The sequence below is a fragment of the Oryzias melastigma genome, linkage group LG1 (assembly GCF_002922805.2).
Source record: "Oryzias melastigma strain HK-1 linkage group LG1, ASM292280v2, whole genome shotgun sequence".
Classification (NCBI taxonomy): Eukaryota; Metazoa; Chordata; class Actinopteri; order Beloniformes; family Adrianichthyidae; genus Oryzias; species Oryzias melastigma.
Window position 1 is genome coordinate 11,704,985 of NC_050512.1, and position 14,013 is coordinate 11,718,997.

The following is a 14,013-nucleotide window of genomic DNA, read 5'->3' on the forward strand; positions in this document are numbered from 1 at the left end:
ATAGGTCCTTTGGAGGCGGGCCAAACTCAGAAAACAACTTGTGCCGTAAACCGACTGTCGTACTTGTCGAGTCGCAGCTCCGTCGCATCGTTTGAGCGTTAATTTCAAATTTGAAAACATTGCAGCAGATAACATGGCAGACGAGGAGAATTTACCGTCGGGATGGGAAAAAAGAATGAGCCGTAGTTCAGGTAAATATTCATCCGGCGGGGAAGGCTGAATGAATGTATAAGCTCAACTGTAGCCCATAAGTGGGGTTAGCAACTTAGCTTGGTAGCTAGCAGCAACCCATGCATCGTGGTAAGCGAGATGCTCTGTGAACGTTCAGGTGAGGGTGGTCTGCTGATGCATGAGTCGGTGTTACTGACACGGTTATCAGGAAACGTGTAGCCGGTAAAATGCATTTAATTTTAACGGCTTGCTTTAGTAAAAACTGAAGATGTGCTGCAGGGCCTCCGTTGCATGACGTCACATGGATATTGCGCAGACTCAGGTTAGACCTGATGTCTAAGGTTATTTCGTGAACATGCATACTACTAAGCTGACTATTTTGAGGTATATTTTGAGAAAGACAACTTGAAACTTTTCCCGTAGATAATGGCAATTACTTGGTTTTATTAAATTTCCCTCCAAAAAAAAAAATAAAAAAATAAAAACAGATTTCTTGAAGCATATAAACCTATTTATCTTATTTATTTGTATTGTTTCACAAAAAAAGCCTATGTGGAAATTGTCCTATTAAGGGTGTGGAGTGCACAATAAATTGTAGTTACAATGTAATGGGGGAGGGGCGGATGATTGTTTTGTAAAAGCCAAAGGTTTTTGTTTTTGCTAGTTTTCAATTGAGTATAAGTGAAGAATTACAAATGAATTAGGTTTTTGAATACATAAGCTCAATTGTAAATCTTGACATACTGTGGCTAAGTTAGCAGATAATAGTGGATACATTTGATTAGTTTTATTCAATATTATGCAGCTACATGACCATCTGTTGTGAAACTACAATAATAACGCATATATGGGGAATTATTAGTGCTTTTGCAGTCACAGTGGGAAAGGTCACATAAACTGTAATTTGATTTTTGTGTATTCTATTGTATTTATGCATTCCAAAGGTAAGTGTTCTCAAACTGCTCTCTATTTGTTGTTTGTAGGCAAGGTGTACTATTTTAACCACATCACTAATGCCAGCCAGTGGGAACGTCCTGTGGGAGATGGCCGCGGAGAGCCAGATAAGGTAGAGGTTTTATCAGATTCGTTTGATTTATTTTTTTTGAAAATTGCTTCATTGGCAGTATTTAGTATTGAAATCATAATAAAGTAGCTAAAGAAGTGTTTGTAGGGTTTGTGGTGGTCAGTGTCAGCAAACAGAAACAGTTTCAAGCTCAGTTTGATCATTTCTTTTCTTAAAGACCCACTCTGATAATCTTTTGATCTATTTTAAAAGTGGTCTGTTAAATGTGATTATGCCATTTCTAACAAAAAAAAACTGTGTTCTTCTATAGGACATAGTTTTTATGGAGCAGTCAGACACTCATAACTGCATCTCTTATTAAATAATACTGTCTTGTGTATACTGATCAATGTTTCATTTCCTTTTTTGGAAATTTTTAATTTTTTGAGAATTCATACAATATTGAAAAAGTAAATGATTACTCAAGAATCACAGTTGTGCTTTTTTTTTAAGAAAAGAAAAATATTGCCACTAAACATTTTAAACGATCATTGATGTATCGTTTATCTTTTCGTGTTCCCTCCTCCCTCTCAGGTGCGGTGCTCCCACCTCCTAGTAAAACACAATCAGTCCCGACGTCCATCTTCTTGGAGGGAACAAAATATAACAAGAACTAAAGACGAGGCTGTAGAGCTTATTCAGAGTAAGTAAGGCAGAGGACAGAGACACATAATGTGTTTTTAAAGTCTCATCAATAAATTTTCTTTATTGTTTATTTTTTCTTCCAGAGTACATAGAAGAAATCAAATCTGGACATGAGAGTTTTGAGTCTCTAGCCTCTCAGTTTAGCGACTGCAGCTCAGCTAAGAATGGTGGAGATCTGGGACTGTTTGGCAGAGGTACCTGCATTACAATGTCTGATGAGAAATATTCTGTTTCCTTAGTTTCAGTTCTTCAGATAATATGGTATTTTCCTTATTTCTTAAATGTATTCTTATTTCATTTAATAAACTACATAATTCATTCTCTCAATATAGTCTTCCCTGCCTTGTTTACTTTTTCACTCTTTTCATTTTTTTACTTATTTAATTGAAGCAGAAACTGTTTTATTTGACACCACTCACACTTCCGCACACATTTTGATGTATTAGTTCTTTAACATGAAGTATCTTTTCCTTCACGTTTAAGGTCAGATGCAGAAGCCTTTTGAAGATGCGTCCTTCAATCTGAAAGTGGGAGACATGAGCGGTCCCGTCTTCACCGATTCTGGCGTCCACATCATCCTACGCACCGGCTGAAAGGGCTCACACTTCCTGTCTCCATCTTTACGTGTTTGCATCCAGACCAGCCTCACCTGTAGTTTCTTTCTATGTCACGACCACTCAGTGAATACAGCTTACAGCCTGATATCATTGTTTTAGGATGCATCCAGACATGGTTCATTTCCTTACCCAGAGAACTGAAGGATTCTTCACGATCTCAGCTTTTTATTAGCCATGGCCGATATAAAAATGCGTGATATACAAATATTATTAGTGCCTGTTGAAGTGACTGTTCTCTGGAAGTACATGGGGAGAGTTGAGCAGTAAGTGTGGAAAAGCATGTCATTTGAATGCTTTAAAAGGACCATTTGCTGTTTGTTTGACTGTAACCTTTTCCATTATTACTGTACGCGTGCCAAAGCAGTTCCTTTACCTGTTTTGATTTGGATTCGGATGGTTTAAATGTCTTTACAACATGAGTTCTCTAGAGTTTTACCTAGTTAACTCTCTAACTCTGGTCTAATATTGCTTCCATGAACTCAAAATGTTTCTTTACTAAGCTGACTGCATGATCAGTGCTCTGAAAACCCTGAATGATGAGCCCGCAGGTTTCAACTATTGGCTAAAAAGCTTTTAAAAGCTATAATGTTCAGATGAACTGTTAACACTGTTTTTGTTTGAGAATAAATGATTGAAAACCCTTTTTGTGAGACTGTTACATTTTGTTAATTTGAGCTTTGTCCCATTGACTGTATATTAGAATATGAGCATACACAGTAAATGTTTTGTCCTTGAATGTGCATATTTATGATGAATATCAACAGTGTCATTGGAGCTTGAATGAAACCTTTTTTCTGTGTTTGGTGTTGGTTTTTACACAAAAACACTATAATTAACAGATTATGGCATTAATATTAAGTTTTGAAGATAACCCCACAAACATGGATACGTATTCTTATATAGATAATTCAGTTTTGAAATCACAAATCATTCAGTACTGACTGTATAAGAGGCTGGAATTTCCTGCCCAATTGCTAGTTTTATTTCCCCCCAAGTACCTGGTAGTCCTACGCTCAACAAAATAAGTAAAGAAAGTTTAAATAATGTCAGAACCATTGTTACAGACCTCATGACATGACTGGTCAGGTCAATACAACAACTGGTATAAATGAGATCGATGTGCAAAGTCATATGAGAACTCTACTTATACAGTTAACAACTTTTAAATTCTTTTAAAAGCTAGATTTAGTTTTTACGGTTACTTCTTTCAAACTGTATCTTCATCCATCTATCTATCACCTGCGGTTAGTCCAGTGGGATGTCCCAATGGGGTTGCTGGAGCCTATCTCAGCTATTTCAGGATATAGAAATACACATAAACAAAATCTTGAATTTAAAGGCAGGGATTTGATTGTGATTGGCTGTGAGGAGAGTAAGCTCTTCAGCTATTGGCCCAGAGTGGAGGCCAACTGATGACGTAAGGAGTGATGAATAGACACCAGCATGTCTGAGGTGAAGTAGATCTTCCTTTTTGAAATTGCACCAAAACTTCACTCCAATAAGGAGAGAACTTGAAAGTGTGATTGAAATATTTAATTGCAAAAGTTTTAATTGTGAAGCACAAACAGCGATTAGTGTTTTGGCGGTTGAGCTCTGGGCTGGAGACATCTTGCATGCTAGTGATGACCTCAGACCAGTGAAGAGACCCCCAAAAAATTAGGAAAGGCTAACCTCAAGGTGGGTTTTTCTTAAAGGAGGTACCAATTAGACACAAGAACAAACATTTACATTTGAGTGAAATAAAATTGATCAATAAATTTCAAGAAAATTGAATTGCTATAATCATGGCTTAATGAATGCTTGTTTCAGAATGCCTAGTGATCAAGGCTTTATGCAAAAGACGGTGCTGCCTACGTTGAGCTGCCTGCATAGACATTGTGCATTCAAGACAGCTCAACACTTATTTAAAATAAGCCTAAGTTTCTGATTTATTGCATGCTATGTTTTTTTTTCCCATACAAGTGAACACAAATCATAACTTATATATATATATATTTTTTTTAAAGATTTGCAATATGACGACCTTGTATCACAAAGTTCTCATACATCAGGAGTCGTGGACATGGCGCTGATTAAGGTAAAATGAAGGTTGGATACACTGACATCTCACGGCTGACAGGAGTTGGATCCAAAAAGCATGATGTGCATCATCAAACTTTATGAAGCGATTGTGCTGTGTTTCATTCACATTTGGATTTTTTGCAAAAGTATCTTGCTGACACAAGTTAACAATTTAAAACAGATCAAATCAGCAATTAAATCAATAATGACAAAAAACAAGTAAAAATCTGAGAATCTAAGGTTTTGTCACACTGACATCTATGGAGGGACTTTTGTGAGTAAGATTTTCTTTTTTTTTTTGCATTTTGAGTGTGACAAGAAAAACTTAAAAACAAGCCCTCTAAAAGGAAAAATTTTAACATCTACCCAAAGCAAAGGCACAAAAACAAATATAGATACAAACCACAATTTGAATATCAATACTAAATAATACACAATAGAAAAATTAAATCTAACATAAGTTGAAAAAAAACACAAGTAATAAAAAAACACTAAAGCAAAAAGCTCACAATTAGTTAATAATTTTCCATTTCAACACAAACATTTCATTGTGTATTTTTATAGGGGGCTATCAAAGCATGTCTTTTTGTAGGGCCGTTTCCTGTAACTTTGATGCTTGTTTTCTTGGGTCTGTCCATGCTCTTATCTCCGTGTTTTTAACATGTCCAACTTCCTTTAAGGTTCCATATAAGTAGCAGCTTTAGCTTCTCTGATCAAATCTTCCCGGCTCTTGGCTCTGCTCAGTGTTCTTTTTATTTTAAAGAGGTGCTACAACTTTCAACACTTGAAGAGGTAGGAATTATTTTTTCATCCTTAAATGCTGAAATTGTATTTGGGTTTTTTGTTAATGTTATTTTGCCAGCAACAAAGTCAAGAAATAATCTTCAGTTTCTAATATTGTTTAGATCAGGAGTCTGCAACCTGAAGCTTTGGAGCTACATGTGGCTCTTTTATATCCCTCCATTGTGGCTCTTTGACTATTAAGAACAATAATTTGGATTAGTTAAGCATTATCATTTATATTTAGATTTTATACATGTCAGATAACTGATTAAAACAACAGTAAAAAGTTTAAACAACTGTCAGGACATCAGTGTCTAGTTACTGTTCAGAGCTAAAGTCTTTGACTATCGAATTGCATTTATGGATTAAAAAATAATATTTGTAGACCAATGTTGTCATGTTTATTATTTATAGTAAAAGGGGAAAAGGGACGATAGTGGCTAAAAATCATAAACTGAAAATGCTATTTGACTTGGTTTTCTTGCATTTTTATTTAAGTAAATTTACATTATTTGACAAAGGATGAATTTTATTTTGAAAGGAACTTGTAGTATATTAGCTGCTGTTTGAAGTAAAAGAAATTCATTCATTCATTCATTCACCTTCTTGTCCGCTTCTTCCCTTTCGGGGTCGCGGGTAAAAGAAATTGAAATACAATACTCCTTATCAATTATTGTAAACATAAAAAATATACATGTCATAAATTAATAGCTTAATGGGTAAAAAAAAAACAAATAAAGTGTATTTTTCTAAAGTGTGATGTTGCAGCTTTCACTAGGTTTGGGTCAGTAAAAAATTGGCCCAAATGGCTTCTTTAGCGTCAAGGTTGGAGACCCTTAATTTAGATGTTTTGGGCATCTATATGCTGGGGTAATGTTTACTTTTTCAACATGTTTATTAGATTTTTTTTCTTACATGTTTTTCCTGCAATACCAGACATTTTTGAAGCCCTAAGCTTGAAAAAATTAACATATGGTGTGAGATGAAAACAGATATATACAAAAATATCATTTTGCATCTTCTTGTGTTAAACTTTTGTAGGAGGATGACCCAGAATCAAAAAGTGATTAAAAAAAAAAGAAACTACAATTGTGTGTGTGTTTTTTTAAACACTGTCGATCTGAAGCTAAGAGTTTGGAAAATAAACTTTATCCATCCGTGCTGCACTGCAAAAACTGATTCTTAAGAAAGTAAAAAGACCCTTGTTTCAAGAAAAAATCTAACTTTTGGTCTTGCAAGAACAAAAAATTCAAGTCAGTAAGACATGTCTTAGTGACTGGATTTATTTCTTTTGAATAAATAGGAATTCTTGGTAAGACAAATGTTCTTACCCCATTGACAGATTGTTTTGCATATTCAAAGAGAATGTTTTAAAATGTTAACATTTTTGACTAATTTCTAGAGGGACTGTTTTTACAGTGTAATAAAATGGGAAAACCACAAATTTAGAAAGGGAATTTTTGGAAATGTAAAAAGCAGAGAAATATAAAGCAAAGTTAATTTAGTCATTTATGTTGAGACATGAATAGAAACAAAAATGTGAAGTTTACTATGGTAACATTTGACAGCAAACAGCAAAACTGCAGAAATTCTATAAGCACAAAACAAACAGGAAATGTTGTTTGCCTTAGTGCGACTGGTGCTCTGGAAAACTAATGATTGAGTAAAAGACAATGTTTTCCTCAAAATAAACTATTGTAGTTTTAAATAACCCAAATAAACTGTTTAATACAACCTTTATATTGCATCCAAAAAATGTAAAATTTTCATTAAAAAACTAAATCTCAAGTACAGTAAGGTAAGGGTAAGCATTCATTTTATGATCTATACTAGAAACTAATTTAAAGTCTTAACTTTAAAAATTTATTCTAAAACAATTTGATTTTTATAGAGAGGAGAGGAAAACCATTTATGAGCTACTAAACTTAATGACATTTGACAGTAAGTTGTTAGTGAAGCAGAAAAAAACGTGATCGTGTAAAACATTTACAAGGCGGTTCATCTAATCTAAGATTATGAGTGGGGAATAAACAAAAATTCCTTAGAAATGAAGTCATATTCTCAGAAACATCTTCCCACATGGTTGTTATGGTCAGATAACAGAATGGGCTGTTTTATTGCAAAAAAAAAAAAAAGAAAAATATTGTCATAGTAAAAAACACTGATAAGTGAAGTGTGATCAACCTGATGATGTTGACCTATTTTTGTTTGACCCATTTTTGTGAATTAGTGAATAAATAAGGCTTTTTTATGTTAAATATTGCAAACACACCGATTGACTGGAAACCTGTCCAAAATGTGGACACCTTCTGGGAGATGATATAGGCTCCAGCAACCTTTTGGTCCCAAAAGGGATTCAGCGGACTCTAGAAAAACAATGGATGGATATTGAGAAACAAATTAGTGATAAAATTACCAAAAAATGTTGCTTAGAGATATTTACACATTCATAATTGCAACAATTTTGCATGCTTGTGTTTATGTCATTTAATATCTTTAATTTCAGACATGGTGGCGTTTTTATCGTCAGTTGTTTTCCTGGCAATCCTCCTGTATCCTGTTTTGTCATGTCGGATTGGAAACAGAAGTGAGTGTGAAGCTGCCACTTTCATACCAGGCCACAATCTGGTGGGAGAAGGCTTCGACGTGGTCAGGCTGCAACGAAAAGGAGCTTATGTGATTGATGTGAAGACCTACCTCACAGACAGCGGCCTCTGCACCCTCTGCTCCAACTCCCTCCAAGGAAACAGACTGCAGAAAGTGAGTAAGAAACAGCAACATAACAGTTCCAAATAGGCATCAGACATGACGTCATCCTGGATTTATTTTTTTTCCCTTCAGTTACCAGCTTCTGTGATTGACTGGCGTGCATTCAGCCGCTGCAGTGCTGACATCTACAGCTCTTCCCACACTACTGTCAGGTACAGTCTGAAGCTGCATTCTGCCTCTATGTTAGTTTTAGCTAATGCTGCAGATTTGTCTTCAAAATAAAAATAATGATTTGTTCCCAGCTCTCTGATTGAGACATACTCTGCTCAGGACAGTAATGACTGGAAGGTAGTGAATATCTCGCACATAATTAACGTTAAAGCATCGTGTACAAATCAAAACCCGATTCATTTTTTATTTTAATTTATCAGGTCGGTCTGGATTTAGAAAAGTACGTATCGGCCAACCTGGAAGTGGGAGGAACACAATCCTCCGCTTACAGTTTTGGTTCACAGAGGGCCAGTGAGGATCGTCACTCCTTCAGCATACACAGAGTCACCTGCAGCCATTATAGGTATCCAGTGAACACTCTTGCATGATTATAGAAATGTTTGCATTTCCAAATTTTCCATCAATTTTTTTGCTTTTTTTGTACTTTTTGTCCAGTTACCGTACATCAGCCAGACCACCCCTCAGCTCTGAATTCAGGAAAGATGTTGGAAGACTACCAAGCCATTACAATTCCTCCACTAGAGCTCAGTATGGAGAACTTATTCATATCTACGGCACACACTACATCAGACAGGTTCACATTCTTTCACTTTTATGTTTATGATGTAAAAATTGTGTGTGTGATATAAATGTTAAAAAATAATGAGAAACTTTCTTTAGATTCATCTTGGAGGAAGGGTGAGGCGAGTGACAGCAGCACGAACCTGTTTGGCTTCACTGAATGGACTCTCCTCAAATGAGGTACTTGAAGAAAACATGTCTCACAGAAATACATACAAATATCACATTTTCAGATGGATATAGTGAACTGAAACAGATACAGAAACGTAGGTTAAAAAAATTAAACCTAAACATGACAGAGAATAAAATAGGACAAAAGTCTGAACTATGGAGAGACAAAAATGGTGACCCAACAGGAAACAACTTCATACAATTCACCTAAATACCTGTGGCAGGAAATGAGGAGTACTAAAACATCTGAAAAATCATTTGACCAGACGATACCAGCTAGGCACAGGATGTCTATTTGTCTACAGGAAATCTCTGACAACTCTATTTTGTTACTCTATTAGATGTCTACTAAAAGTGTTCTGAAAGAAATCTGCATACAGAGGTGTACTACACATCTACTTGTAGTCATCTAATGTTAGGCTATTTTTAGATGTCTATTAGTGTACTTTTAAAAAACATTTACTTGTTTAAAAAAAATAAGTACTGCAATTTTACATCCATGTTGGGGGTCACAGGTCTGCTGGTTCCAAGCCAGTGACCCAGTGGAGTACATCCTAATCAGGTCACCAGTTTGCTACAGAGCCACACTAACACATAGCAAGAAGAAATTTACCGACAGCAGTTAACCTTTGATACATGTTTATTGAACTGTGGGAGAAAGCAGGAGAAAATCCACACCTGTAGAGGGAGAACATGCACACTTCCCACAGAAAGGTCCCAGGTGGGATTTGAACCAGGTTCTTCCCACTGTGAGGTGAAAGAGCTATTGACATTTGACTATTGATGTCGCCATTGAGTGGTAGTAACGTTTGAATTGGAGGACACTATTTTTCCAAATCTCTCCGCTTGGATAGCTAAATGTAGGGGCAGGAAGAAACCAGAGGGGTAAGGAAGGAATTCAGATTACGCCCAAAAGACATCCAAACATTAGACGTCTCTAACTAGATGTGTCAGAGACCTCTATATGAGAAGCACTATCGATAGACATCTAATACAGTAACAAAATAGAGTTGTCTGAGATTTCCAGTAGACATCTACAGTAGATCTCTATTAGTTATCTGATAAACAATTCGTGAGTTTACAACGCACAAGACATGATGAGACCGCAAAGCAATTAGCTGTGGGAAAGTCATCTGCTAGAGATCTAGCAAGGTACATTCTATAGCACATGGCAATAGGGCCACATAAGAAAAGAAACCCAAGAACACGCAAATTCACTCCTACACTTCTAACTAGCACACAACCGTGCAGCTATATTCATAGAATACAGTGTTTTGTGATTGTGAATTGTCCTTTCTACTATCTCTTCCAGGTCCACTCTTGCTTATCTCTGGGTATATCGATTGGTTTGGGAAAGTTCAAACTATCCAGCGCTCACAAGTCCTGCAAACAGGTTCTCCAGAACCAAGGTGTTTCCGCAACATACAGCTCTGGCTTCCATCAGCACTACACAGACGTCTCAGGAGGCAATGGATGGCTAGGGGAGTTTTCACTTGCCCATAATGACTCTACGGGCTACCTGACTTGGCTGGAATCTTTAAAGGATCACCCAGATATTGTTTCATACTCACTTCGCCCAATATATGACCTAATGCCGAGTGAGACCCAAAGAGCTGGGATGAAGGCCGCTATTGAGCAATACCTGGGGGACAACGCCGTGAAGCGCTCACCAAATGAACCAGTGTGTGGAGGGTATACTCCCAATCTGGCTCCCAACTGCTGTCCCATGCAGACCTGGAGAGGAACCTTGAAGGTGACCATCATCCGAGGATGGAACTTGCGAGGCGATTTAACAGGCAGGACCGAAAGGTGAGGCAAGGTGAAACCCTCTGAGTAATTTGTCAGTAATATTCATAAACCAATTCCTCTTGTGTTTTTTTCTTGTTCACAGCTATGCCAGGATGTGGTTTGCTTCACACTATCGCAGGACTCGTATGATTCGGTCAAATAATCCACGATGGAACGCTTACTACAATTTGGGCAAGGTCAGTCAACTTCAGCATTGAAAACAAGTTCAAACAATGCGGCTATAAAAAGAAAAAAGAAAGAAAAAAAATCACTGTTCCCCTTTTTCTACAACAAACATGATTTTATATTTATTTATGGCAAATTACTGCTTCCATAATATTAGATGAAATAATTTGAATTTTTTAACCAATCCAAGTTTAAACAAAAGAAAAAATATAATATACATAGTACTAACATATATGTCTGAATTTGATCTAATTAGCTTTGAGCTCAAATAAACACTAAAAGAACTCACATCTGTAAAACGTTCTTTTATTTTGTTTTTCATAAAGGTGGACACTCATGCTAATTTGAAAGTTGAGGCCTGGGATGAAGATCGAAGATCTGATGACCGCCTGGGATCATGTGTGAGGTCTGTGGTTCAGGGCACACACAGATTCACCTGCCCGGCTAAAAAGGGTGGCTTTGAAATTCAGTACACTCTCACCTGTGACCCTCATCTGACAGGAAACAAGTGTGAACGATATAAACCATCTCCCAAGTAACAAGTGTTTTTAAAAAGGATAATTTTCCAGAAATTTCTCAAATTTGATCAAAATGTCCTAACTGCCTGTCTTTGTCCGACATGATAGCTTTTGATTTAAAAATCTGACTGTTCTTTTGATCTGAAAAATGTCTGCAATAACAATGTCACTGAAGAAGTCACAATATCTTGAATATTTGAAGGAATGAATGACTGAATGACTGAATGAAAAGGTTTATTTCAAGAAATCAGGTAATAATACATAAAATAACATCTTACATTATCAATCACAAGTCTAATAATTCTAATTGTCATGTTGTCACCTGAACCCCACTTTCTGATCACATGTAAACAAATTTTTTCCTTTTACTTAAAGGGTAACCAAAGCCTAAATCAACTTTTTTGGGGGGGCTTTTGACCTCTATAAATGAGGCTTTAAAAGTGCTGTCTGTTGGTCATTGCCAAATTTTTGACAATTTAAAATAAACTTTATTTAATTCTTGAAAATAAAGTCAAAAACCGCCTTTTGCCATCCCCCCTAAAGGTTGAATTCAGGCATTAAAGTTTAATTATGTGATTGGTCAAACCATTTAAGTCCCACGTCATGATCTGCAGCTCCAATAATGATAACAGCCCCGTTCTCCAGCTCCAACCATCTGAATAGATTTTCAAATTTCGACTGTGGGTGGAGTCAGCCTCCAACATCTCTGTTTGGTTACCCTTTAACTCATGTTCCACTCTAAACATAAAAGATGGAATATATACATCAACTTCTGAAGAAACTGCTGTTTTTTTCAATGAAACTTGTAATGAGCATTAAAACATTGTTGTAAAAAAATAAAGTACATTTTTTTAAATATTTTTTTGCTTTTGTTTATTTCCATAGGTGGCTATGAGAGCAAAACTCATTTTTTTAAGCCACTTATCCACCTTCTGAACTTCCTTAATCCCTCTCAGGGTCATGGGATTAATGGACCCTATCCCAGCTACTGATAGGTTAAAAGGGGCCATACTATGATTTTCTTAAGCCTTTTAGAGTGAACTTTATCCATATATATGATCATATATTACCTTTGAAACACTAAAAAACTAATTATTTATGTTATATTTTGTGAGTTTGTTCATACCGGGAAGTAAAACGGCTCGATTCCTGAAGCTCCGCCTGCCACTGCGTGTGACTGGAGTCCCCTCCATGACATCATCCCACACAAAACCCGTGTGTCTGTATTTCTCCCGCGAAAATAATCCAAACTTCTTCAAAGTTGGATGCACATACAATATATCTGCCTTTAGTAGACCTGGCCATCGCTTCACTACACACACACGCTGCACCTTCACAACTGTGTGACCGGGGGTTTGAGGTGGGGGGTCTTAAAGGAACAACGCGTTTAAAGTAACAAACACCTATTTGAGCTGGAATTTATTGAAGACAGAACTGGAAGATATACGGTATTCTGCATCTAAAATGAATTTTTTTTTTGCCGATTACTACTAGCTCAGTGGAAAAATCCAGGGTTGTGTTAGTCTGGAGGCGGGGCTGTCAGAGCAGACTCTTCCTGGAGAAAGCTGTTGGCATCGATCTTACACGTCAGCACGTTTCCAACCGCTCATTTCCGTGGGTATGGGAGGGGCTCCTGCAGACTGCACAGGTTTTTGGAGGATTACTCTTAAATGCATGATCGGACCAAAATGCCACTTTGGGGTTCTTTATAGTGAGGAATGAACAGTAAAATGCATTTTAAACCTCAAAATGTAGAATTGTGCGTTTTAGCTTGATGCAGTGCAGGAGGGAAGCAGCGTGAGCTGCGAGGAGAGAAAGGAAAAAAAGGCAAATCATAATAGCATGCCGACGGTTGTTGTCAATTGGCTGTGCAAGGAAAAGTAATAACAAAAGTTCCTCTAAGAACTGAATGATTCTGTGGCATCACACGCTCCAGAGCTCTGAGGGTCCGAACATGGAGTAGAACCCCAGAGGAAGAGCAGCCTTCGAGAACATTCAAGTTGGGAAACAAAGCAGGAAAGGTTCAACACCGGGGTGAAGAAAAATCTAGCTGAAAAGAGGACAGAACTTTTGGTTTGGGGTTTGGCAAGGGCCAATCCAGTAATATATATCAATGAGGAGAACATGCACGATTGTTGTAAATTACCAGAAGTATTGGCTCACCTGTTCTGAATCACATATGAACTGAAGTGCCATCCCATTCCTAACCCATAAAGTTCAATATGATGTGGGTTCACCTTTCAACTCTTCTGGGAAGGCTGTCCACAAGGTTGAAGAGTGTGTTTATAGGAACTCTTGACCATTCTTCTAAAATCACATTGGTCATGTCACACACTGATGTTGGTGGAGAAGGCCTGGCTCTCAGTCTCCACTCTAATTCATCCTAAAGGTGTTCTATGGGGTTCAGGTCAGGACTTTGTACAGATCAATCAAGTTCATCCACACTAGACTCTGTAATCCATGTCTTTATGGACCTTGCTTTCTGCTCTGGTGCACAGTCATGTTACAA

The 14,013-nt window shown here is 37.0% G+C and overlaps 2 protein-coding genes and 1 long non-coding RNA gene across 3 annotated transcripts in view; 2 read left to right on the forward strand and 1 right to left on the reverse strand.

Annotated features, from left to right (window-relative positions):
* Positions 1–21: 21 nt before the first annotated feature.
* Positions 22–3,139, forward strand: pin1 (peptidylprolyl cis/trans isomerase, NIMA-interacting 1). Its single transcript, XM_024259809.2, has 5 exons — positions 22–191; positions 1,155–1,237; positions 1,769–1,877; positions 1,963–2,073; positions 2,363–3,139. The coding sequence occupies exons 1-5, from the start codon at positions 134–136 to the stop codon at positions 2,470–2,472; spliced, it is 471 nt and encodes a 156-aa protein (XP_024115577.1). The 5' UTR covers positions 22–133; the 3' UTR covers positions 2,473–3,139.
* Positions 3,140–5,129: 1,990 nt separating this feature from the next.
* Positions 5,130–11,981, forward strand: LOC112137430 (perforin-1). The gene is made up of 10 exons (XM_024259765.2): positions 5,130–5,349; positions 7,847–8,100; positions 8,182–8,261; positions 8,352–8,397; positions 8,481–8,623; positions 8,716–8,854; positions 8,941–9,021; positions 10,325–10,821; positions 10,904–10,997; positions 11,313–11,981. The coding sequence occupies exons 2-10, from the start codon at positions 7,849–7,851 to the stop codon at positions 11,523–11,525; spliced, it is 1,545 nt and encodes a 514-aa protein (XP_024115533.1). The 5' UTR covers positions 5,130–5,349; positions 7,847–7,848; the 3' UTR covers positions 11,526–11,981.
* Positions 7,824–14,013, reverse strand: part of LOC112137431 — a 28,689-nt gene continuing 22,499 nt past the window's right edge. The window contains exons 8-9 of the long non-coding RNA XR_004947856.1: positions 8,038–8,091; positions 7,824–7,965 (exon numbers count right to left, since the gene is read on the reverse strand). This is a non-coding gene — a long non-coding RNA (uncharacterized LOC112137431). The remainder of the gene's footprint in view (positions 7,966–8,037; positions 8,092–14,013) is intronic.